The sequence below is a fragment of the Micropterus dolomieu genome, linkage group LG04 (genome assembly GCF_021292245.1).
Source record: "Micropterus dolomieu isolate WLL.071019.BEF.003 ecotype Adirondacks linkage group LG04, ASM2129224v1, whole genome shotgun sequence".
Taxonomy (NCBI): Eukaryota; Metazoa; Chordata; class Actinopteri; order Centrarchiformes; family Centrarchidae; genus Micropterus; species Micropterus dolomieu.
In genome coordinates this window covers 16,519,304-16,542,078 of record NC_060153.1, presented here as the reverse complement: position 1 = coordinate 16,542,078, position 22,775 = coordinate 16,519,304, and the positions used below count along the sequence as shown (strand labels likewise).

The following is a 22,775-nucleotide window of genomic DNA, read 5'->3' as shown; positions in this document are numbered from 1 at the left end:
ACTTCTATCTTCTTCTTCTAATCAATTAGTCTATCCAAAGTCTACCCAAGGAGACTTTAAGTAGATGGAAGCTGGAGCAGGAACGGTGCACTCCCTTCTTTGGAGAGAAAAGCTGCTCCATTGTGCAGGCTCTTTTCTTAGTATCTGAGATACTATCTTGAGGCCACGAGATAGTATCTTTCCCAGCAGCAGCCTGGTTCTCCCGTCTCTCTCTTAAAGCACTCCTTGGGTGATAACTATGGATAGAATTTAGTTGATAAATCAAATAGTTATTATTCTATAATATTTTCACTGGAAGCATGTAGTGGCAAAATATTTAAATCCCTTCATAAACTGAAAAGAATACATTTCATCACACTAGGTGTCATAGACATATTTATTGATTGTAAACTTCTGGAAAGGCGGGGGATGAGTAGATACATCAGACTGAACTTTGCAGCTGCATGGAAATTAACATCAGGGGCCACATTATTGCATCTTCTGCGATCATGAGAGATGACCGGGAATCACAAGAAGCGTCAAAGACTATCAAATTTCACTATGACTCAACACACAACTACCTATCCACACCCCTATCAGCACTCCCGTCGATAAACTTTACTACATCCCTGGATTACTGGGAGCTGGAAAGAAATGTGGAGAAGTCGGCATCGTGACTCTTTTGCACAGTAAGTCTTAAAACACTGGAATGTGGTCGTGAATTTCTGAAGCATGCAAACACAAAATGTACAGAATGGCTGTAAAGTGTAGATTTTCAATATCCTAGCACACATACACCCACGCACGTGCTGATAAATAAAGTGACCAACGTGGGAAGACTTGAGAGAGAGCAGCAGACCCTTCAACACATTCACTATTCAAGCACTGGCCTGCTCAGAAGTACAAACATTTTTAAACAAGTGTGCGTCCAAGAGTTTGGCCTTGAAAGGCAAACCGTTACCTTTCACCTTGAATAATCAATGCTAATTAACGTTTGTGCGAGTTGTGATCTTTGCATTCAGTTTTTTGAAAGAATTAGACACGTTGACCCTTTTCGACAAATACAAGCAAATTTATGTCAGTCCGTCCTTATATATATATATACACACACACACACACACACACACACACACACACACACACACTACATATAGTTAAGTCTAATAAAAGCATCAGTGCTATTGTATAACTCACATATCACAAGCCATATTACAAGTGACAGCAAGCAACTAAAAAATAGCTTTATACACTCACTCATATGTTACTCACCACAGCCGAAAAGCTTACCCTCATTTTCAGTATAAATATAGATAATTTACTTTGCAAATACTTGCAGACAAACATATCAAGCAAATTAGCAATTTTGGTACAAAATTAAACATTTTTCTTTTTTATTCCCAAAGAGAGAAATCCAGTTAAGTGGAATGAAAATGCCAAAACAAAAAAAAGGAACAATGTTTGCTGTTTGCTAAGGTAAGCTTTCACACATTTCCCCCCTGCAAAAACAAAATACCCAGTTTGGTACTCAAACTACAAAACCATGACAGATTTTCAAAACTATTTTCATTTGGGAAAGCCTAATGTTGTGACTGGTCAAAATAGCTCTATTTGGGTAAAGAGGGTCAGACCCAGGTGCCCGAGAATCACCGTGGTTTGAGCAGCACTCTGTACATGGCGAAGCCCAACACTGCAAACACTGTGGCCCCGACACTCGCTCTCAGCCAGAAGGTCGAGCTCTTCAGGTCAGCTTGGCTCACATGCCTGTTAAACGGAGAGAGAGCAGGCCCAAGAGAGATAAGGAAAGAGATAAGGAGACGACAAATAAAAAGAGAAAGAGAGTAAAAAGTAATGGCGATTTACTACATCATAAATTACTCATAACTTAGTCAGAGTTAGATACACATATACAGCCTCTTAGCGTTCTGCTTGACTTTGAGAACAATGTTAATGCATCACTTAAACCAAACTGATACAACTAAACAACTATTGAACTAATATCTCTGAAACAAAAGTGAAGAATGGAAGCCTCAGTAGTGAGAGGTGTTGCTGAGGAGGATGATGTGAAAATAAGTAACATGAACATTAACAAAATACAGATGAACTGAACAGAACAGTGATGGTGCCTCAAAATATGGAGATGCTGAAGCAAAAGCCAGTCAAACAGACGAGGGACATGCAGGATTATAGTTATGACATGAGACGACAAGACCAGCAATTAAATATGACATCTTCGTTAGATGAGATGGCTGAGGCGCAGTCACATGACGGAGAAGACAACAATAAGGAAGCTGATACCGACCGAATGACAATTAGACTGAGATCAAAATAGAAAAATACATCCTACTACAGGAAGCTCACAAGCAATATCAAAGAAAGCAGAAGGAAAACTGAATACATCAGAATGGTTTCTTGGGGGAAAAAGAACAAACTTAAAAGGAATCTTACTATATGAAACAAGGGGGAAGGAGAAATGCAGCAGGAGAATATGGTGTGGGAAACGAGAGTGACTTAAATACAGACTTAGAAGTAATTACTAGTGTATTTTAACCTCTGGGAAATCGATCCCTAAAAATAAAACAATTTTTCAAAAAAAAAAGCAAGCAAAAAAATGAGAAGAAATTAATGGGTCAAGCCTGGGCTGATGACGGTGACAAATCTATGAGGTAATCAGAGGTAAAGACAGGGTTGAAAAGAGATTTTTAAAAAGGACCTTCTGAGTACGACTGCGTAGAGTTTGGCCCTGACCGTCTGCAGCAGCTCGGAGTTGAGGAAGTTCTGACACAAGCAGAAGGTGCACCGGTTACAAGTGCACATGCAGCGTAGCCGGGCGTGGCTGAGGAGAGGTACGGGGAAGACAAACAGGAAGAAAGGCAAGATGGAGTTCAAAGATGCCACCGCCATGAAACGAGTAGGTTGTGGCTCACCACCCGAGAGCCAGCATCCATGAACGACAATGAAAACAGATTTTGACGACAAGAGACCTTCCTCAAATGAGATCCCTCGAGGAGATGCAATGGGAGAAGATTTTTTTGACTGGATTATTGCCAAGAGACAGTGTTCAGAATTACTCCTCAAATAATTTTCAAATTAACCAAATGCAGTATTTTCTTTGAATTCAGAGTGATTATAGCATATTCTAGATTCTAGATTAGAATAGTCATACTGTGGATTAAATAATGGCTGGTCTGCTGTGTGTAATGATCTGCAGAGCGGCAATGTGTGTTGCACAATGCACAGCAAGCTAAATGACTAAATTACTTCTCAGCAGGGAAACCCATTTAACCACAATACAAAACACTGTGGCGTCAGACTGAGTGCAACATGTCCAGAGGGCAGTGAAGTGCATTCATGTAGGCTGAAGTACATCATGTCTGACGCTGATACTTTCAGAGAAGAACATCTCCACAGGGAGCAGGTGTTAAAGGAAAGGGTCACTGAAGTTACACAGAGCACAGTTTGTATTTAAACTGCAAACATCAACAACAAAAAGATTAAGTGGAATGCAAAAGGGGGAAAAACATCCGGTCTATCCCACCCGTTTTAGACAGATTCATTTCTGCAGTTGGGTCAAGATTGGCAGGAAATTCTCAAAGCGTACAGGAAATACAGCTTATAACGTTAAATACCAATAAAAAAACAGTCTATTTTACAGTCCGTGACTGAGCTACGTCATCACCTCAGACCATAAGTAGCTGAGGATTTACATGACTAGTTCAAACTTTCCACAGAACCAGGGGGATGTATAAAACAAAGTTTTCTGTTCTCTATCTCCTTGCACCAAAAGCTACATTGCTAATTATAAAACACAGACCTCTTTTGAAGGAAAAGACTAAATCACAAGATTTTAGCTGCAGTTACAAAACTGCATTTTCATAGAGCCATAAGTAGCTGAGGATTACAAGACTAGTTGGCTAGTGCAACTTTCCACAGACCTTAGTCCTTTATATGATCAATTTCAGCTCCAGATACACATTAATTGCATCAATTTTAATGACTTCTTAGTAACAAAGTTAAAATCAGCTAACTGACTAGTGTAAGTTTAAGTAATGTAAATAAAGTGTCTCTATACTTACGGGTACATGGCCATAGTGGTAAGTTTGGTGTAGATGTCTCTGCTGGGTGCTCCTGCGGTGTTACAGGTGAAGGACTGTGGAGGCGGCATCTTGTGCCTCCTGCAGAACTCCAGGGGACTGCAGCCATACATTTGTTTGATCTCCGGCAGGTCCGACTTTGCTGCTATCATCATACATGGAGTCTTGCTGTCCATGAAGTATTGCTAAGATAATAAAGAGAAAGGGGGGACGAATAAAAGCGCAGTTAAAAATGTTTTCCAAATCCATGAGTGGGTGAACCTTTGTCTTTTGATTTAATGTGGGCAATGCACACGCAGTTTTACCTTGAAGACTTTGGCGCAGTATTCAAAGGAGTAAGGGTTGCTGACATCATAGACCAGGCAGACAATGTCACAGGATAGATCAGCATCAGACAGGTAGTCGAAGTCAGGGAACACTTCATGAAGCTGAGAGGAGAGGAGGTTCATTTAAAAAAAGCTAACTTTAGCCCCATGTTATAGCAGCCAAGTCTTACTGTGGCCAGCTCTAGAGGCCTGGTTTACTACGGCCATCATTTCCTGTCAGTAATGGATAGTAGAAAGAACAGTAGGATATGTTTATGCAGCTACAAATTCAGTTTTTTATACTGCACATAACTAGCAGTGTTTCAGGCACATGCAAATCGTAATATGTTTGCAAGTAAGTAACACAATGCTAATGCTTTTGTCAAGCAAGTAGAAGTGCTTGCTTGACAAAAGCATTAGATGAGCATGGTAAGAAGATTATACAAACAGCCTGAGGTAAGCACAGCCAACCTCATGCTGGTCTCGCTTTGATGGTTCACAGTTGACCATCTCACACACAATGCATAGCGGTACATATAAATACAAATTATGTTTTTTATAATATAATGTTAATATATTTAATATTTGTCCATTATTATACTTGTTGTTCATAGCGCTGGAAAAGCTGTGTAAAGACACAAGTCATAAATGCAAAGGGATTGCTAGTAATTCAGGTAATACTAGAGGTATCTTTGATACTCACAAGAAGGTATTTCTCCTGGCCGTAAACATAGGTTGTGCTGATGGCATAGTAGGATCTGTGTTCCTCTCTGATCAATTTTTGGCGCTGAGAGAAGAGAAGAAACATTATGTGACTTGCAACTGACTGCAAGCAATGGTTACATGCAGCAATAGGAAAAATCTATGTCAGTCTGTAGTGATACGATCCCATATGTGCAAGAATAAGAAGTCTGTTGTGATAGTAACTGTAATCTTTGACTAAGTTACATCTGGGACATCGTCAACCACCTGTGAGGGCAAAGTATGCATTAAAATGTGTCATATCTGGTGTTTATTTCCATTTACCATGAGGTTACTACCCAGAAAGGCTTGGAGGAAGCCGCTCTTGCCGCTGCCAATGTCTCCAAAGACATTACAGCGGAAGACGCTGCGCTGGGTCTGCTTTTTCTGCAGGTCAATCTTCTTATCTCTGGTCACTGCAGGGGGCAAACCACGCAGGGGCATCAGAAATCAGTTCAGTTTACACAACACATGCCTGCGGTTAGTCAGCAACAACATTCAGAATGAGCTGTTGCGTCACCACTGTTATGACAGTGTTGATTAACTGATGTGATTACTGACAGCACGACTGATGAGTAAAATAGCTCAAAGGCAATTTCCGTAACAAGACAATGAGCTTATGACACTCAATAATAGTCCAGCCTTTACCATTAGAATGTATGAATGTATATGAAAACTTGCCAAATGTCGTCATTACAAGCAAGACTGTGGCGTTGCCATCAACTTTTTTACGTAAATCTACAAGTCGTCATCTTGAATATAAATACAAAAATGGAAAAAGACACAATAATAAGTATTTACCTGTAATCCCTGCTGCTTGGGACTCTTGTTCAGCAATTATTGAGTAACCAAGGTAACCCAAATACTCCAGGCATCGCTGGACATCCAGATACGTTGTTAACCTTATTGGATGTAAGGCAAAACAGGCTAAATTAAATATAGAAACCAACTTGACTGACATAATGTGGGTTTTTTTTAAATCCACCCACCATGGGAAATACTTGTAAATAGGTGTTTTGTAACTGTGAAAATTGTTAATTATTAACGAATACACTTTAAGGAGAGCCACTATGTGTAGAATTTCTATCTTGGACTGGGTGTTGTTTGGCCAATTTTCATTTGCAAGATGATACAGTGGCAATATGATACCGGAGTCTCAGTACTAAAAAGAAAACAACACTTTTTTCCCCAGATAGCTCACACTGAGGAATATAAAAAAAAACAAAAAAAACTTTTCTACTAAACCTTTTTTTCTATTCAATAAACTAATCCAAATACATCGGAGTTTAATTGTGTTGTTGCCTAAATAAAATACAGCATCTGTATGAGGAAAAATCTATTGAAAGGTTAAGTAAACAAGATTATGAATCTGACCAAGCATTCAGAGCCAGCTTTTGGTCCTCGACAGTAGTACACTACATTAGAAGGAGACTAATTATATGAACATGACATGGAGCTACCAGAAACCAGCATCAATGAAAGAGTAACATCTGCACAATGACACCACAACACAAGTTGATTTTAATATTTCAATCTATTTAAAAAAGTTTGTGGTTTGGAGAGGGAAGTTTATGAAAAGGATCAAAGATGGTACTTTAGATACTACTACTAGTGGGTGCCAAAGTCAGAAAAATTCCAATTCTGCACATACTGGCTTTAATTCACTTTTAGCTTGATAATAATTTGACTTATTAATGGCCACTTACGTCCACTGGGAGAGATATCCCTGGTAGGTGATCCAGCCCTGGTCATTAGTGCAAACTGTGTTATTGACATCTGGACCCCAGGGCATGTAGGGAAAAACCTCAAACAGGTCCCCCAGCTCCTCTGGTGACAAGGCACAGTCACGGTCCTGATAAACACAAAGGTTGGTTACTGTTCAGGATGGTGAACTGAAGTAAAGGGATGGGGGGTAAACTGAGCCTTTGCTCAGTTGATTTCAAGAAAATAATTCCCTTAGTTTGCTGCCTTTCATTTCTACCTGAGAAAAACAAACATGACTGAAGCACACTTTTCACAGTTGGACACTAATCTCCATGACAGAAAGCAGATCATGGTGTAAGCTGCCACTATCACTCTTTGACTTTCATTTGAACCTCACGGCTAATTCTCTAATTCACACCGCAGCAGGTGGTCAGCGTTGGCTGTGGAAGGGTATTTTGGTGTTGTGAGGTGCCGGGTACTGAGCAGCTTCCTATAAATGCCTCTCTAGGCCAGAAGCCAAAATAAATACAGAACCAGGTGCATAGGACTGTACCTTGTCATGTTTGTCAAAGACGCTCTGGAGGAAGAGGTAGGCATTGTGGTTGAGCTCTGTGGTGCAGTCTGGAGGAATTTTCAACCTAGAGAAGAGTGAAATATTGCAAAGTAAATGTTAAAGTCACTGAGCCTGGGAAGAATACAAGATCAGCATTACTACAAAGATGAAATAAGAGGATAAATATTACAGTTCACTTATAAAGTAATCCCCAGCAAACACTGTAGGTGAAAATGTGCATAATCCTCTATCTATTAATCCATTCCTGCTAATAACTATAGCACTGTGTCAAGTACGGAATCTAATATCTAATTCAAGGGCTTAACAACACCGACTGTTTGACTATAAGTGAAAGACAGATGTTTCTTGATTAAACTGAACCAAAAAGGGAACTTTATGTTGGAACGTTATGTTTAATAGGCAACCCAAAAAAGAGGAATAGTATCAATCATGTCCACACAGTGAGGGAAATAATTTGATGAACAAAAGAAGTGTTTTAATGTAATCATAATCCACTGCAGGTTTTAATAAGGCAGAGCTAAAGGCACGCAGGATGGAGTTGGTGCTTGGTTTCTAAAACAACAAGGCCGAGACTCACGGAGGGAAGAGGTAGTCCTGATTTAACTCCAGGTCGTCATCGTATCCAAACCTCCTCAGCACTGTCCATGTTGTTTCATGGCGACCTCGCTGGATGAACAAGGTGTGGAGGAACAGGAAGCCTGGAAAAGAATATTACAGAAATGCCCAACAATACAGTCACAAAACATGCTGCACAATGTGTGTGTGTGTGTGTGTGCGAGCATAAACAAGAGGAGGAGGCTGGTCCATCCTACCTTTCAGAGTGAGTCCATTGTCACACACTCCGTCACTCAAATTCTTCCTCACCACATTTTTTACATCCTCCAACGCCTGAGGCTCTAGTGGGGTGTTGAAGCACGTCCGCTGTGAGCATTCACACAAAAACATCACTGTTGTCAAAACTAGCACAAAAAAAGAGGTCCTGTGCAAATTGTACTTCTTCTGAAACCCAATGGTCACATTGTGAGCTGTGACAATCATCAGATGAATTACCTGGAAGAAGTTGAGCTCATGATCATTGAGAATCCCATCATTGTCTAAGTCAGAAACTTTGAAGATTCGAGTCAGGGCTTTTATGCAAAGTGGCTTCATCTGGGAGTCAAAGAGAAAAATCAAAAGTGACATATTCAGTTTCCAGACAGAATTGTGGATTGACGTGAAAAAAATACAAAAATACAATACAAAAAAAAAGCTGCACTGGATCACAAACAGTGGGACAAAATTCACACTGTGTGTTTCTGCTCTTACATCTTTTTTCTCTGGACAGTAGAGCGGACCTGTGGGGTGCAGAACAGCCTTTTGAGCATAGTAGAACAGCTCTGAGATGTTCTTCAGGTTCTTCGCTGAACACTACAAAACAACAAAATAAAAGGAAGAAGGCTGTTTGCTTATACATACATATATACCGTTTTTCCAATACTGCACATTGCCTTGTAGCATAAAGAAACCTTAACACCTTTGTAACCCTGTGAAAATACAGTGCGGCTCTACATGACTGCGATGTGGCAAACCGTGTCCTAGGAAAGCAGGGCCATCCCTGTTTACCTACCTGTCACTGTGTGTCTATGTGTGTTAAGTCAGGACCAGACAGGGTATTAACACACAGGATCTGTCTGAACGACGTGCCTGGTATAATTAACCAGTCTGAAAAAAAGAAAGGTGCTGCCCTGTTAGTAATCAGTGTTAGAGTAAAGAGTAACACAACAGAGCAGAGTTTTGCTTTTGTTTGTGCCAATTTCACTCAAACATCAGGAGCACGCTCATCTTGCTCAGACATGTGTCCTGTATGGCAGTCCTCCTGTTGTGGGTTTGAGTTAAGCTCATGGCCGGTGTCAAGTATGAAGTCCTCTTATGCTGCCGTTCCTAATTTCGCTCATAACTGTATGCCAGTTAAAAAAACAACATCAATATAACACAATAACAATGTCGGGCCTCGTCATTGTAAACCTTGTATGTAGTGAACATCATGTCATGGAAAGCAAAAAAAAGGGCAGCAACAGAAATACCCTTGACAGAATGGTCAGTTAGGTTAATGTTTACAAGCTAACAATCAATCTTCCAGAGTTTGGCAGTTCACCAAGTTAAAAATCACCTTAATGTAAACTGACAAATTGACATACTATAAGGGGGAAACACACATGTTCAGTTTAGTTAATAGTGAGGATCATAAACATTAACGTGTACGAGCAGAGGCTGTAAAGGGCTTTACAGATGTCACTGTAAATGACAAGAAAAGATAGGGAGAGAAAATATTCTTAGTTTGGGTCATTTCCTTTCTGCAGATATTCTGTTTCTACACTGTCATCTTGTAAAAACCATTCAACTCTATTTTGACCTAAAAACAATACTGTTCCTCTTGGCTCCTACAAGTTGGCAGTTATTGTTGAACTGCTGTCCCGTTTCTTCCCCTTCTTTATGTTCTGTTTAATTCATGGACTACAGAAGACGTTTGTGTTTATGTCCCTCTTGTCCTTATGCACTGGGCAACATGTCTGTGTCTGTCGTCTAAATCAATAGCATTGCTACCGTGTTACTTGAAAATGGTATTATTAGTATTTTTCAGGCAAATCAACAAAAAAACAAAAAACAAAAAAAGGTTAAATGATGATGTTTTGTTCCCCTCTCACCTCAACACAAGTCTCTATCTCACTGTACTGGTTCATGATGGGCAGTATGGTCTCCATGCTGCTGTGTTCCACCAGGTCCGACTTGTTGCCCACCAGGATCAGAGGAACCCTGAATACACAACAACACACACGCAAAAGAGTACTTGTCTTTTATGTACTGTTGTATTTTTTCCTCCCAGAAAAGCTGTGACTCATTTCGCAGTGAAAATCTCACAACACCAAAGGGAGAACAAGGCCGAATCTGCTCTTCCACCGCTGCTCCCTGCTTACAGAGAAGCATTTGACAGACATTGTCCACCCTTTATTGCCAAATCATTTCCAATTAAAGTATCTAGCACTAGCTCCATAAGTTGCTAAAATTATATGCTGACTTGCATGTTGATGATGTCACCATGCAATGTTTTGCACAAAGCTTGGAGCGGTTAAGGAGAGATCACCTTAGCTTACACCGTATTTAAAAAAAAAAAAAAAAGAAAAAGAAAAGGGTAGATAGATACATTTTTGGCCAAATAATCACAATCTCACTACAGGAACATCATATATTTGAATAAAAAGAGTGAAAAAATACTTTAAAATACAAAGGGAGAAGATCACCCAAACTATTTACATATGTAGAACCTGTAGGAACATCTTAATCCAGAGATCTGGAAAGAAAGAGTGAGAAAGAAGCCGCCTGCCCTACATGCCACACACTGACTACATGCACACAGCGCAGGAGGAGAGGGAGAGAGAGACCTGCAGCACGCACAGGATCAAATAACAATATAATATATTCCTCGCCTTTTCCCTGATGGACTGAACACAGAGGCAACACAGTGTACACCCTGTGACTTTGGGTCATCACTTCAAACACTAGTAGAGGGATTCCATGGCTGTGTCTTTTGCACACTTTCCACTGGGTTGATCGTGCATTAAGAGCTGGCGGTGCTGTGACAAACGGCGCCCTCTCTTCACCCTATTATTTCACTGCCCAAAATTGAGTAATTCGAGTTCACACCTGCTGTCCTTGTCTGTGTTCTCCGTAATGAGGGGGATCCAGTGGCTGGTCACCTATGGAAAACAAAAGGTAGAAAAGATAAAAACATAAAAGATCATCACTATTTTGAAAGACAACTTCAAATTAAAGTGACACGCAGTCACACTGATAGTCTCACAAGTTATACTGCTTTACAAACATATTATGGAAATGCTAGCAACAGAGCTATCTCACCTTTTCTATAGATGTCTTGTTGTTGACAGAGTAGACAATGCAAATCACATTTGCCTATGAGAGACGCAAACACAGACCATTAGGCTTATACCTTGACTCAGCACTTATCTCCATGTTAACAGAAAAGTGCAACACACTGACTGACCTTGGCAATCTCCTGAAACAACTGCTCATCTGTCTGTTCTGCCTCTGAAGGAGAAAGAAAATGTGCTACCGTTAAAACCAGCAGAGTGCTCTTCTTTCTGATTTGGAGACACAATTTTGTATATTTACAATTTCACAAAAAAAGATTACCAAAATTGAATACAGTTAAATAACCAAAAAACATTTGTCAGCCACTGCAGAGTCAAAGAAAGAAACAGTCACAGGCTTAAAGTACCTGAATAGTCCACAATGTGCGTAGGAACTCTCTCTGGTGTGACATCTGCAGGTATTGTGATTTCCTCAGCTCGGTAGGGAACCTAGGGTGAACATAACTTGGCTATCACTTACATGGACATGTTTGCAATTGATTAGAGGTCTTCAATACTACAGTCAAATCTGACATAATTATTTATCCATACCACATTTGGGAACTCCTCGCTGACCAGGGACATGATGAGAGATGTCTTCCCCACTTTGGCTGCCAAGGGACGATGAAACAAGAGGAGGGAGAGTTCAGTACAAATGAGAAAGACTGTTCCGGAGATCCTCCCATACACCCATTACAATTTCTATTAATATTTTAGCTGTAAGGACATCATTTATTAATCTAACATGACAGTAATTGTCACTGAGTGTAACATGCCATTGAGGCATGTGACTGGGAGACAGACTTCACATTATGGACATTAATACAAACCACAAGGCAGGTTTCAGTGATGATGGGTGCAATCTTTCATCCTAGCACCGTTTAAAAATCACCGGACTTCCCCGCGACTTCCTGCCAGAGACCCTCTTAAATTACAAACGTCATTCCTAACTGCTCTGTTAATAACCTGAAAGCAATCTAATTTCTAAAACAGCTGAGCCTCGTGCTGAGAAGTAACCACAGAGTGAAGGTGGTTTGATTCTGGAAAATAAAATCCCCCATCTGCCTGGAGTTCACACATCCCTAAATTCAACGATATCCCATGAATTCAATGATGATCTGTAGTGATATCAATGCTCTCTTCAGGATAGCAATATCTTATGTCTGTCTTTCTGTTGGGTAGGACCTAAACATATATTTTTCATCTTTTTCAAGAGTGTCCCGGCCAAGATATGCAGCAAAAACAATAGGTTAGAGACAGACAAATTAAAACACAATAAACACACACCAGAAGTTAAGCTAAAGGGATGAAAGGACTGAAATGAACACCATCATCATGACACTGGTCTGGTTGTCAGCATCTCATGCCTAGCTGGTAGCATCAGTGCACAGTGCAGTCAATTACTGCTGACCAACACAGTGTGAATGACAGCTTTACTTACGCTCTCCCACTAATAATATCCTCACGTCCTTGCGCATCTTCTCCGGCGTCGACGAGCTCGGTAAAGTGGTATGTGTGAAACATTTACGCTTCTGTCTGGATGAAGGATACAGCCAGCCAGCTCTCCTCGGCCTGGCTTGCGTGCTAACGGCTACGTTCGCATTTCAGCTCCGGTTTACGCTGGTTCAGAAGAGACGGTACACCGGTAGATATCTGTACTATCCTCTAGATATCCGGGATACTAACAAGGTGTTTTACTATATTCTAGCTGCCTGTCACAGTCAGGTCAGTCAGTCCTGTCGCTGATGTGTCCAGCCAGCTAATCTACACATTAACTTCACACTGCTTTCCGCCACGCCCCTCCGATTCAGCTGACTGAGGCGAGCAAAGATCGTATATTGCTAACAGAAGCATTTGACGTCTTTTGAAACTAATAAATACAATCACAAATTGTAACTTAAGGTACAGACCCAAGATCCTAATATTAACTTAGACTTAGCTCTAATTATGATGATGGTTAGCTTGATATTTCTGGTACTGGAAGAATGGCTCGGAGTGAGGCGCTTGTGTTTTTCCCCAGCTCGACAGCGCCTGTTAAAGACCGTGGATGTGGTCAAACCCCGAGCCCTACGGTGGAGACCCAAGACGCAAGTAAAGCAACAACGCTACAGGTTCTGCAGCGTCTGTTTAATGCACACACATTTACAGAAATGCACCATGTAAGCACAATATATAACAAAGGTCTACAAAGTAGCCCTTAAGCTTCTACTAGACAGGGCCTCAAGACTAAGTATCATGCAGGTGTTGCTTTAAGGCTCTATCTTTCGATTTATAGTAAATAATATTAAAAGCAGGAATCAATTGTGTATTCAGTTTATTAAAATTATGAAGAGCTTTCAGTGTTAGGCTACAACTTTTTTGACAGCTACAATGAAACAGCATAAGAAAGATGAGTTAAACAGAAACTACAAAAAAAAGCACAATTATACATCAACTAGCCTATAGTCCTTATTTTTAATAAATACAATATTTGGTTCCAGTTTATTCATAACGCATTGCATTGTGGCAACATCAATGGCAACTTTAACAGATATTGCTTCTGAAATGCATCGATCTTACGAAGGAGCAGCGGTACTTAGTAAAAGAGAGAGTTTGTCTCCATTTTTTAAATCCCCACTGACAAGTTCAGGAGCATCTTTTGAAAGTAAGGCTTTCAGTCTCTTATGTCCAAGAAGGATTGTTATTGCATCCTGAACTCCTTCAAACCAGCAGGTGGAAATCTTCCAGTTATTTTCCCCTTCTCAAATTGGCTTCATCTATACCAAAGAAAGAGAGAGGAGTGTGTGTGCACAAATTAAGTCATGTTTATGGCATCTGATACACACACACCAAGGACACAAGCTAAAGTGTAACAACAGTATCTTACTAGTGTAGTCCTCTGGGGTCATAGGTTGAGAGATGACCTTTCTGAAGGCCTCTAGCCACTCCCTCTGCTCCTGCTCATGCTCACACATGAACACGTACGGCCTGTCTGGAGTCTGCAGCGTGATGCTGAAGTGCCAGCGGCCTCCCCTTGTGCTCCGGCCGCTGCTCTCTGAAACAGAGTAGCTATGGCTCTCTGTGCCAATGAAGACAGAACCCAGCTCCATAGCATCCTAACAGTCAAAACAAATAGCAGAGAGATGCGTTTACAGAAGAGCACAAGTGTAGTTAACTGCAAACACTCTGTATTGTTTCAAATCAGGCTAACATCTGCATTTGATTAAAATCTGGAAATGCTGTCCACTTCCAAAAAAGGCAGTTTGTTTGAATGCATAATCACTGTATTTTTTTTTAGAGCATATTAGAATTATTGTTCATTATTATTAATATACATATATAGGTACTATTTTGGATTTATTTATTTATTTACACAGTCACTTTTCACACGCACTGTAGACACTGTGGTATTATCTGTTAATTACCAGTGGAGTTTTAAAATATAGAAGCTTTCTGTTTATTGAGCACAGTATGAACCACCTCTTCTTGAATGGCTCCCGTTGCTGAAAACACACATACACGAACACACACACACAGACAAAGGGGCATAGAGGGAGAGAAAGAAAGACAAAGAAAAGAAGGAATCAAATTAATCTGTCTTATATAACAATGATAAATAAATCCAATAGATTTCTTTGATAAATTCAGACAGCTGACAGACCGTTGGGCCAGTTTTCTCCATGTACCCCTCCTTCAAGGAATGTCTTGTTATCTGAGGTATTAACTGTGCAAAGAAACACAGGTAACACTGTTAACTGAGCAAACGTTGCAGTTTAACACTTTAACTTTCACAATCTATCGAAGCTAACTGTTTTGAAAATTTGTCTTACGTCATTATCTCGAAGAGTGGGATGTTTCTTCTGGAGGTACGCCAAGCGCGTTGCCCGAATAGCATTGAACAAGGATACAATTTCCTATAAGGCATCAGATATAGGAGAGCATTTGAGGAAGACTAATAAACACACTGCATCCATGCAAGTGTACTGTCTTGACAGTTTCATACATTTTAGGGGAAAAAACAGAGAGCTTCTTGTTGTTATTTCTTCATAGTCTTGACCATGACACACATATCTTTGAGTATGTTAAATAAAATTCATATGTGTGGAGATTAGCTGATGTGCCTTTTTACATTTTAAGGTTGTCCTTGTTCTAGCTTATAACATATTGGGATATATCAGTGGTGTGCTAATGGATTTATTTGATGTTTATCACCCTGTTAGTCTATATATATATATATATATATATATACACATACATACATACATACATACATACATACATACATACATACATTTTACCACACCCATACACATTTTGGCATGGCAAGTTTGACCTGGTGTGAGATTTAACGTTAAGACACTCTGTACATGCACTGATGCGGTGTCCACGCGACAGGTTTTGTCTGCTTACATTTGCTAAGTTAAGACATTTATCTGTTTAAAGTGAAAATAGAATAGCACTACAACACTTGAGCTCACCTGTCCGTTCTCATGATAAACAAACAGATTTCTCATACGTCCGTCGTGCAGAAAGGAGATCTGCAGACCGTGCGCATGGCAGATCTTCTCTGGCTGGAAAACTGCATTCAGGTCCTTCATGGAGATTATGGCTTTGGGGAGCTTGGACTTGGTTTTAAAGAGAGGATTGAGGAAGGATTAGAAACAAAAAGGTGTTGGACTGTAACCTGTGTATGCTCATAAAACATTGTAAACTAAATGATGATATGGCAAACGAATGACCCACATCCTCTTTGAGAAAGTATCTGAGGGTGAAGTCTTTCCGGGAAAGCAGGAAGATCCTCTTAAAAAACTGCTTTTTGTGTTTGCCCTTTTTCCACAGTGTTGACTCAAACTGGTCTGGGTTAGACACATAAATAAATAAAAGAGAGGGAAAGCAACAGACAAAACAAATGCAGAACTCTGAATCTTGTGCTGATGGGAATAATATTTCTATGTCAGAATAACTGCAGGATAATTACCTGAGCTATAAAATTGATGAAGATAGTTGTTTTCTCCTGTGAATTCTCTTCTTTCATACTTTGCACGGATCCATTGATCTTTAAGAACACTAAAAGCAACGCAAAACACCCAATTACCACGTCCTTATGGATGAAACACAAGTTTTTAAGTAAATGCATGAGTCTAATGCATACTGTCTGTTGTAGTAGCTCCACCTTAGTGCTCTTACTGTTTGTTTACCACAATGTACCTCTCCACTCCTATTCACTAAAAACGCTATTAGTTGAGTCTTCACTTTTCACTTCCTCTTCCTCACTAATGAAGTGAATGGACGGTGAACGCGTTGACGGTTACTCACACGCAGTCTTTTTGTTGAGGTTGGTAAACGAAGCCAGGGACACACTTCTCATAAATGGCTTTGGCTGCTGAATTTCCCCTTTCCCGCATGAACTGCAACCACAAGTTTAACAAAAAACAAAAGTTGAGACAAGACAATATTCATTCACTTCATTTTGTGTCTGTAGATCCCCGTCTTGCAGAGCAGGACTACTCCATTTGCAAGACAACTGACTTAATAAAACCAAGTCATCCAAGACTCATGAGACGGATCCCAGAATAGAGTATTAACACGGTGGTAAGATTAGGTTTCAAGACTCAAAATTGAAAGGTTTTATCTGTCACATGCTTATAGAATATGCAGCAAAGTGACATATCTAGAGGCAATGCTACAAAGTAATAAAGAAAAGTGTGAAATAAAGAAAAACACATAGAATGAGGGGAATGAATTAGCAAAGGAAAAAGGAAATATAAAGAATAAAAATTCAAAGGTAAACATTTATCAATATGTATATACCTATTAATATTGTGCCAGTGTGAAGTGGATGGTGCACATTTTTAATATATAAAAATGTACATTGAATAAACGATCAATACATGTTATTAGTCAGCCATTTAAAATGACTACAAACAAGATATCTATACCTCTACAAGTGAATCTTCCCAGAGATCCAAGCGTATGGATTTCACTTTGCTGACAGCAGGCAAGTTACGATGAAGCCCCGAACAGTTCAGGCACACAAAGATACCAAGAGTGTAGGATGCCCAGTCAGGCTCTGTGAGCAAAACACATAGCACAATGTTTACACTGTTAGAAGGAACTAAATAGGCCTACTCATTTAACTCTAGTTGTGGGAGGAGCAAATACAGACCACAGTACAATAAAAGTGACAATAACAGTTTAGGGTAATGTGCACTACAAATCTGATGTTACATTGAACAGAAAGTTTAATTTAAGCATTTAATTTCTTTCTCTCACACAGACACTCACACTCTAAAGCTGATGATACACAGGGCAACTTTTTGAGCAATGTTGCTGGTCAATCTTGCTGGAGGCAAGTCCGTCTATGATTTGAACGGATAGCGGCGGTGCGGGGCGGGTGGTCGGGTGGTGGAGTGGTGGGGGAAGGGGATTACGGTAGTAATCTTTACTCATTACCACTGACGGCAACGTTGCCCAACACGAGTGCTCTAAAAGTTGCTCCGCGTATCATCAGCTTAACAACTGCTGGTCAGCGACGGCAACAGTGTCGGGGGGGGCTATGCGAGGAACAATGAGGTCATTCTGCAGAATATACAGCAGCCACCACTTACCCTAATGAAAGTTTATTTTAAAACGTGACTTGGCTGTAAAATATTACTTTGGAGGTAGTTATGTTAACAAACAACGTCACATATCCTGATGGCGCAGTTTTCCATTCTTTACACTTATATAAATAAAGAAAACGTGTTCATTCATAAACAATGTTGATATCATTTAAAAATAATCCTATTGTGGTCATAAAGCTTTGTCAGTGTACTCACCGGGAGCTCCACAGTCAGCGCATACGTTGTTACCTGGCTGTTGCACCAAATCGAACAGGATTTTGTTATTTCTATCCAGACTGGCCATAGGTAAAGGCAGTTTGCTTCTGTCAGACTGACAGCTAAGTACCAACAAAAGAGCTACTAGGTATTAACTCCATATTGTTTTTGCGCATTAACTGATGTAGAGCTAGTCTGCTCTGTAGCAGGTGAAAAACACAAATCCTTCTCACTGGCCAGTGGCCCAGCATTTCCTCTTACCAGCACAGCATCATGAAGTTTATTGTTCTGCACACAAACGCAGAGGTCCAGAAATAACAGAGAAAGGAAGTGGAACAGACGTCACCATGTACCAGGGTGACTGACTTACAATGTCATACTGATAGACTTGTATGTAGCTCATAGAAAACTGTGTTTGGCTGGTGTGGGGGAGATGTTAGAGGCACACTGTTGTACATTTAGGCTTATTTTGCAATTCATTAAATGCAGGCTAGACATAACAAAATACATATCTTTATTAATTGGAGACTTTGTAAATAAATACACTGAAACATTAAATGCCAACCTGTAACAATTTTCTAGCTCACCCTAAACCTAACTGTACTTGACTGACTCTCCTGTTGCGTTTTTTGTTTTCTTTAGTTTTTGCACTTGTTAGGGCAGGACAATTTTTACATTTATCTTTTTTAATAGTAGCTATACAGATTTGGATGCCCTTGTTTAATTCCCAGTAGAGCTCTATTCAACTTTAACCTGAGCAGAGGTCTAATCACATTCTTCACAAACTATTAATTATTTCATGAGGTCTGGTTTATCAGCACTAATTAAAACATTTTTATCCTACTATTTTATTGAAAATATAAATTTAGAATAATTAACTTGTTATCAATAAGTATAAGCCCATGTCATGTGTAATAGTGTAACTGACCAGATGAGTCTACACTGTGACTGTGTTTTGGATGAAGAAATGGCCCCTCTCAGTGTTGCATTACTGTGTAAGCAGCATTTTCATATTTCATCTGGTGGAAGTTTGAAATTTGAACTACAAATAGTCAACTACTTTATGTGGTTGCATAGTTTAATCTATTTCAATTCAACCCATTTTATAAACTATAAATCACATTTTATGGATGTCAGATCTTAATCAGAGAAATAAGTAAAGCTGCTAAATATAGTTAGAGTAGAAGTATTAGGTGTCATAAAATACTAAAGTACTTATGTTCAGTTCTTGAGTAAATAGGCTATAGTTTAGTTACAGCCCACCACTGGTAGTGGTGCTGTTAAATTGTATTGCACTGTACTAAGATAGGTTTATTATATTCAGTTGAGTCTACCCTCACTCACTAATATAATGCGGTATGTAAACATAAAAAATTAAAAAAAAAAATCAACCCCAGATAAATTAGTCCCATAGGCTGTATCTAAGAAGATTAGTCCTTTCTCAGTGACTCTACACACCGCCATACAGCAAGTGGCAGTGTCGGCCCCGCAATCCGCCAGGAAACACGAAGAACAACTCCGGAACCAATGGAAGTGGTCTGCGGTGCCACGCCGGGTGTCGAAAGCCGTCGGACAATAACCGAAAGAGCAAGAAAAAGTGGTTCAACCTGGATGATGTTGTAGCTAAAACGAACTATTACTTATTTAAATTAACGAGGATGTGGTTCGCCAGGCGATTTCTGTCCTCGGTCGCTCAGAAAAGTAGGTTTTAGTAGTGACATTTGTCTCTTACCTGCTGTTTGCATTCATTTGAATTAGCTAGTTGTATGTATGTTCAGCAAGTTTTAACTGCTAACTAACTTCAGCGTTTACAGTTTGTTAGTATCCCCAGTTGACATTTTTTTTGTGAATTAATGCACTATTTAAGCCCGACATCTAACGTTATTTGTTAAGTCCACAATAACTTACACCAGGGCTCTCTTACTCATTTGTGTTGAGATCATACAGGTCGCATTCTTTCAGATTGTCACCAGTCAGCTCCCTCTTGTATTTCCCCTGCAGGACTGTACGCAGGACAGTTCGGCCTGTTCCGTCGCCCTCAGCACGGCTCCCTCCCTGAGCTGGAGCTGCGGTACCTGCAGTGCACATGTTGCTGGCGGAGCCGGGTTCCCGTGGCAGGCTTTGAGACCCTGGACGCCACCCTCTCCTCCTCTTCTCAGCCCTGCAAAGAGGACAGCAGACCGCTGGATGCATGCTACACCTCCGAGCAACGAGACGTCATCCTCCAGCTGCTCAATACCGCCACTCCGTCGGTGCTGGCCGGCGTCAAGCTCCTGAGAGGCCGCAAGTCGCTCAACATTGTGGAGTACAGGACTAAAAACGGACCCTTTAAAACTCTGGAGAGTGTGGTGAATGTGCCGCTGCTGAAACACAAAAGTGCGGTCACAGTCTTCAACTCCATCCTCAACCCGGTGAAGAAAGAGAGGAAAGTGAGGATTCAGCTGGCCAAGTTTATCAGGCCAGAGGTTGACCGGTCCTGGTTGGAGGTGCGGTTCTGATCCTGTGCATGTCTATTGGTCAACACTCCCACATTTCCACTCACTTGCCCTTGTCATTATTTGATATAAAAGCTTATTGTAAAGTAGGGCTGGACGATATGCAAAAAGATAATCACATTGCAATAACTTTGACCCAACCCCCCCCAAAATAAATGCAAAATTAGTCATGGTTTTAGTGGGAATGCATTTCATTTTCAGAAATAAAAATGATGATTATTTAACTTTTTGCTGGGGTCTGTACCAAACATCCCTTACATCTGGAGAATATGATTTGTAGGAGGGGGTGTCTCTGCAGCACCAGGGTGCTTCATTTATCTTTGACTTTAGTTTTTTAAATCAAAAATTTGATAGTGTAAAGCCAGAGTTATAAACATAACTTAACCAGGGTGGCTGAGGAAAGACTTGTCTTTTTTTTCTTGGGGATGTGAGCTCAAGTCTCTGTGTTGACAAGCATCCGCCTTAGACTGTGGGGTTGGGTCAGTTAAAGATGCTTAAAGGGGTCCTCATACAATTTACAAATGATGCAGCAGAGGAAGAGATATTCTGACCTATAGTCCCTAGTATGGGTTAAGCTGCATCCTACATTTCTCACAGTAACACTCATCCCTGTCAAACACCCCGTTTGTAACACAGAATTTGTGTACATGTTGTCCCCTAGCTCAATAAAGTCACTTGAGTTAACTTTCCTGACAAAACTCTCCACAAACAGAAGATATTCCAAACTGACTTTGACACGTGACATAAGTGGAGTGTAGGGCAAGGCGGCCCCCACTCCTGTTGGCTAGTTGGCCCTGACCTTTGACTTCCCCGTGATAGATCCCGTGTTCTTATCTCATTTCAATTGTAAAACAAAATGTTAACATGTAAAATGAGAAAGCAGGATAATTCACTATGACCACCTGTCATGATTCTGTATTTCTTCACTCAGGAAGCAAGTTCCATTGTGTCACTAGTATGTGGGACTAATAAAATCGCCTGGACTCATGTGAACCGTGGGATGACGGTTCTTGATTGGCAACAGCTGGAATGCCCAAATTTCTTGAGGGGAACATACATGGCTTCGGCTTACTTGAATGACGTAAGACTACCATCCAGAGTCCATGTTATTATATAACACACTGACTAATCTCATGACTTTTTGTAGGTGAAGCTGTCATCTTTGTGTTTTAACTTGTTAGTAACATTTGGTTGGAACTTGCAGTACAGAATGTAAACCCGTATACAGCCGCACAATATGTAGTTTTTCTTTTCTGCCATTAGGTCACCGCAGTTGTGGCACTCCTCCCGCCAGCGGACTTCTACATAATAGAGAAATCCTCCATCTCAGTCCAGAATACGGCCCTGTTCCCCATCATGGCCCACATGAGGACTGTGGAGGCCATGCTGTTTGCCCTGCTTGAGCCACGAAACTCAACACCAGAGTCCAACATTCCTCCCAGGTGGGAAAAGGGGATTTCATAATAAAAAAACATCTTCTTTTTTTGTGGCAACCGTGTTGAAGTCGGCTCATGAAATGACTTGTCACAATTTCCTTTCTTCATTTGCAGAGTTTTGAACATGATGCGTACTGCTGTTGGACGTCACTTTGGACTCATGGTGGGCGAGTCACGGACCAGCGGGGCACAGACGGTGCGACAGCTGATGACTGAGTCGGTGACACAGAAACTTCCCAGGATAAACTTCCCCCCAGAGCTGCTGGTGAAGCACAGGAATTCTTTCCAAATAGGCAGCAGAAGAGGAGGGGAGGAGCTCTGTGACGCCCTGCTTCAGGCTGTGGCTTTTTACGAGCTGCTCAGTGAATCTTCCAGTTAGCCACCACATGGACCGATCTCATGCCCCGGCTACGCTCTACATAAAGCATACTTCCCGAGATAACACTTAGGACAGTGACCATATGAACAGATTTGGTGGTGGTTGATGGTAATGGTTAAAATATTAAATTTTCTTACTGTTACAAAAAAAACTTGGATACTGTTTTTTGGGAGACGTGAGTGTTGCTACGGTGTTATTATCGCTGTCGAACTTGTTCGATTTGGACACTAGCATAAAGTAATAGCTGTCTGCCATCTTCCTGCTGTCTGAGGATTTTCACTCCTGTTGGTTTGTGTTTGAAAGGTTTTAAGGATTATGTATCAAAGACTAATAATTAAAAAAAAAACAAAAAAAAAAACACTGTACTGA

The 22,775-nt window shown here is 40.5% G+C and overlaps 3 protein-coding genes across 5 annotated transcripts; 1 reads left to right on the top strand and 2 right to left on the bottom strand.

Moving 5' to 3' along the window:
* Positions 1-362: 362 nt before the first annotated feature.
* Positions 363-13,289, bottom strand: rhot1b (ras homolog family member T1). Of its 2 annotated transcripts, XM_046046497.1 has the most exons (20): positions 12,741-13,289; positions 11,852-11,910; positions 11,668-11,749; positions 11,434-11,477; positions 11,289-11,342; positions 11,076-11,128; positions 10,079-10,187; positions 8,700-8,801; positions 8,445-8,543; positions 8,207-8,315; positions 7,972-8,092; positions 7,374-7,458; positions 6,823-6,968; positions 5,918-6,018; positions 5,402-5,532; positions 5,079-5,162; positions 4,376-4,498; positions 4,053-4,255; positions 2,690-2,812; positions 363-1,740 (listed from the first exon to the last, which is right to left on the bottom strand). In XM_046046497.1, the coding sequence occupies exons 1-20, from the start codon at positions 12,775-12,777 to the stop codon at positions 1,623-1,625; spliced, it is 1,983 nt and encodes a 660-aa protein (XP_045902453.1). In that variant the 5' UTR covers positions 12,778-13,289; the 3' UTR covers positions 363-1,622. The 2 variants fall into 2 exon arrangements, with proteins under 2 accessions (XP_045902453.1, XP_045902452.1); XM_046046496.1 differs by lacking the exon at positions 2,690-2,812 and having other exon boundaries at positions 12,741-13,281.
* Positions 13,290-13,608: 319 nt separating this feature from the next.
* LOC123969266 (arf-GAP with dual PH domain-containing protein 2-like) lies at positions 13,609-20,518 on the bottom strand. 2 transcript variants are annotated; one of them, XM_046046499.1, is made up of 11 exons: positions 20,021-20,518; positions 17,218-17,348; positions 16,595-16,686; positions 16,257-16,345; positions 16,022-16,134; positions 15,757-15,903; positions 15,109-15,192; positions 14,940-15,002; positions 14,704-14,781; positions 14,166-14,394; positions 13,609-14,055 (listed from the first exon to the last, which is right to left on the bottom strand). In XM_046046499.1, the coding sequence occupies exons 1-11, from the start codon at positions 20,037-20,039 to the stop codon at positions 14,027-14,029; spliced, it is 1,074 nt and encodes a 357-aa protein (XP_045902455.1). In that variant the 5' UTR covers positions 20,040-20,518; the 3' UTR covers positions 13,609-14,026. The 2 variants fall into 2 exon arrangements, with proteins under 2 accessions (XP_045902455.1, XP_045902454.1); XM_046046498.1 differs by lacking the exon at positions 20,021-20,518 and adding an exon at positions 18,097-18,326.
* tefm (transcription elongation factor, mitochondrial) lies at positions 19,564-22,775 on the top strand. Its single transcript, XM_046046500.1, has 5 exons — positions 19,564-19,797; positions 20,098-20,582; positions 21,523-21,672; positions 21,855-22,033; positions 22,142-22,775. The coding sequence occupies exons 1-5, from the start codon at positions 19,755-19,757 to the stop codon at positions 22,404-22,406; spliced, it is 1,122 nt and encodes a 373-aa protein (XP_045902456.1). The 5' UTR covers positions 19,564-19,754; the 3' UTR covers positions 22,407-22,775.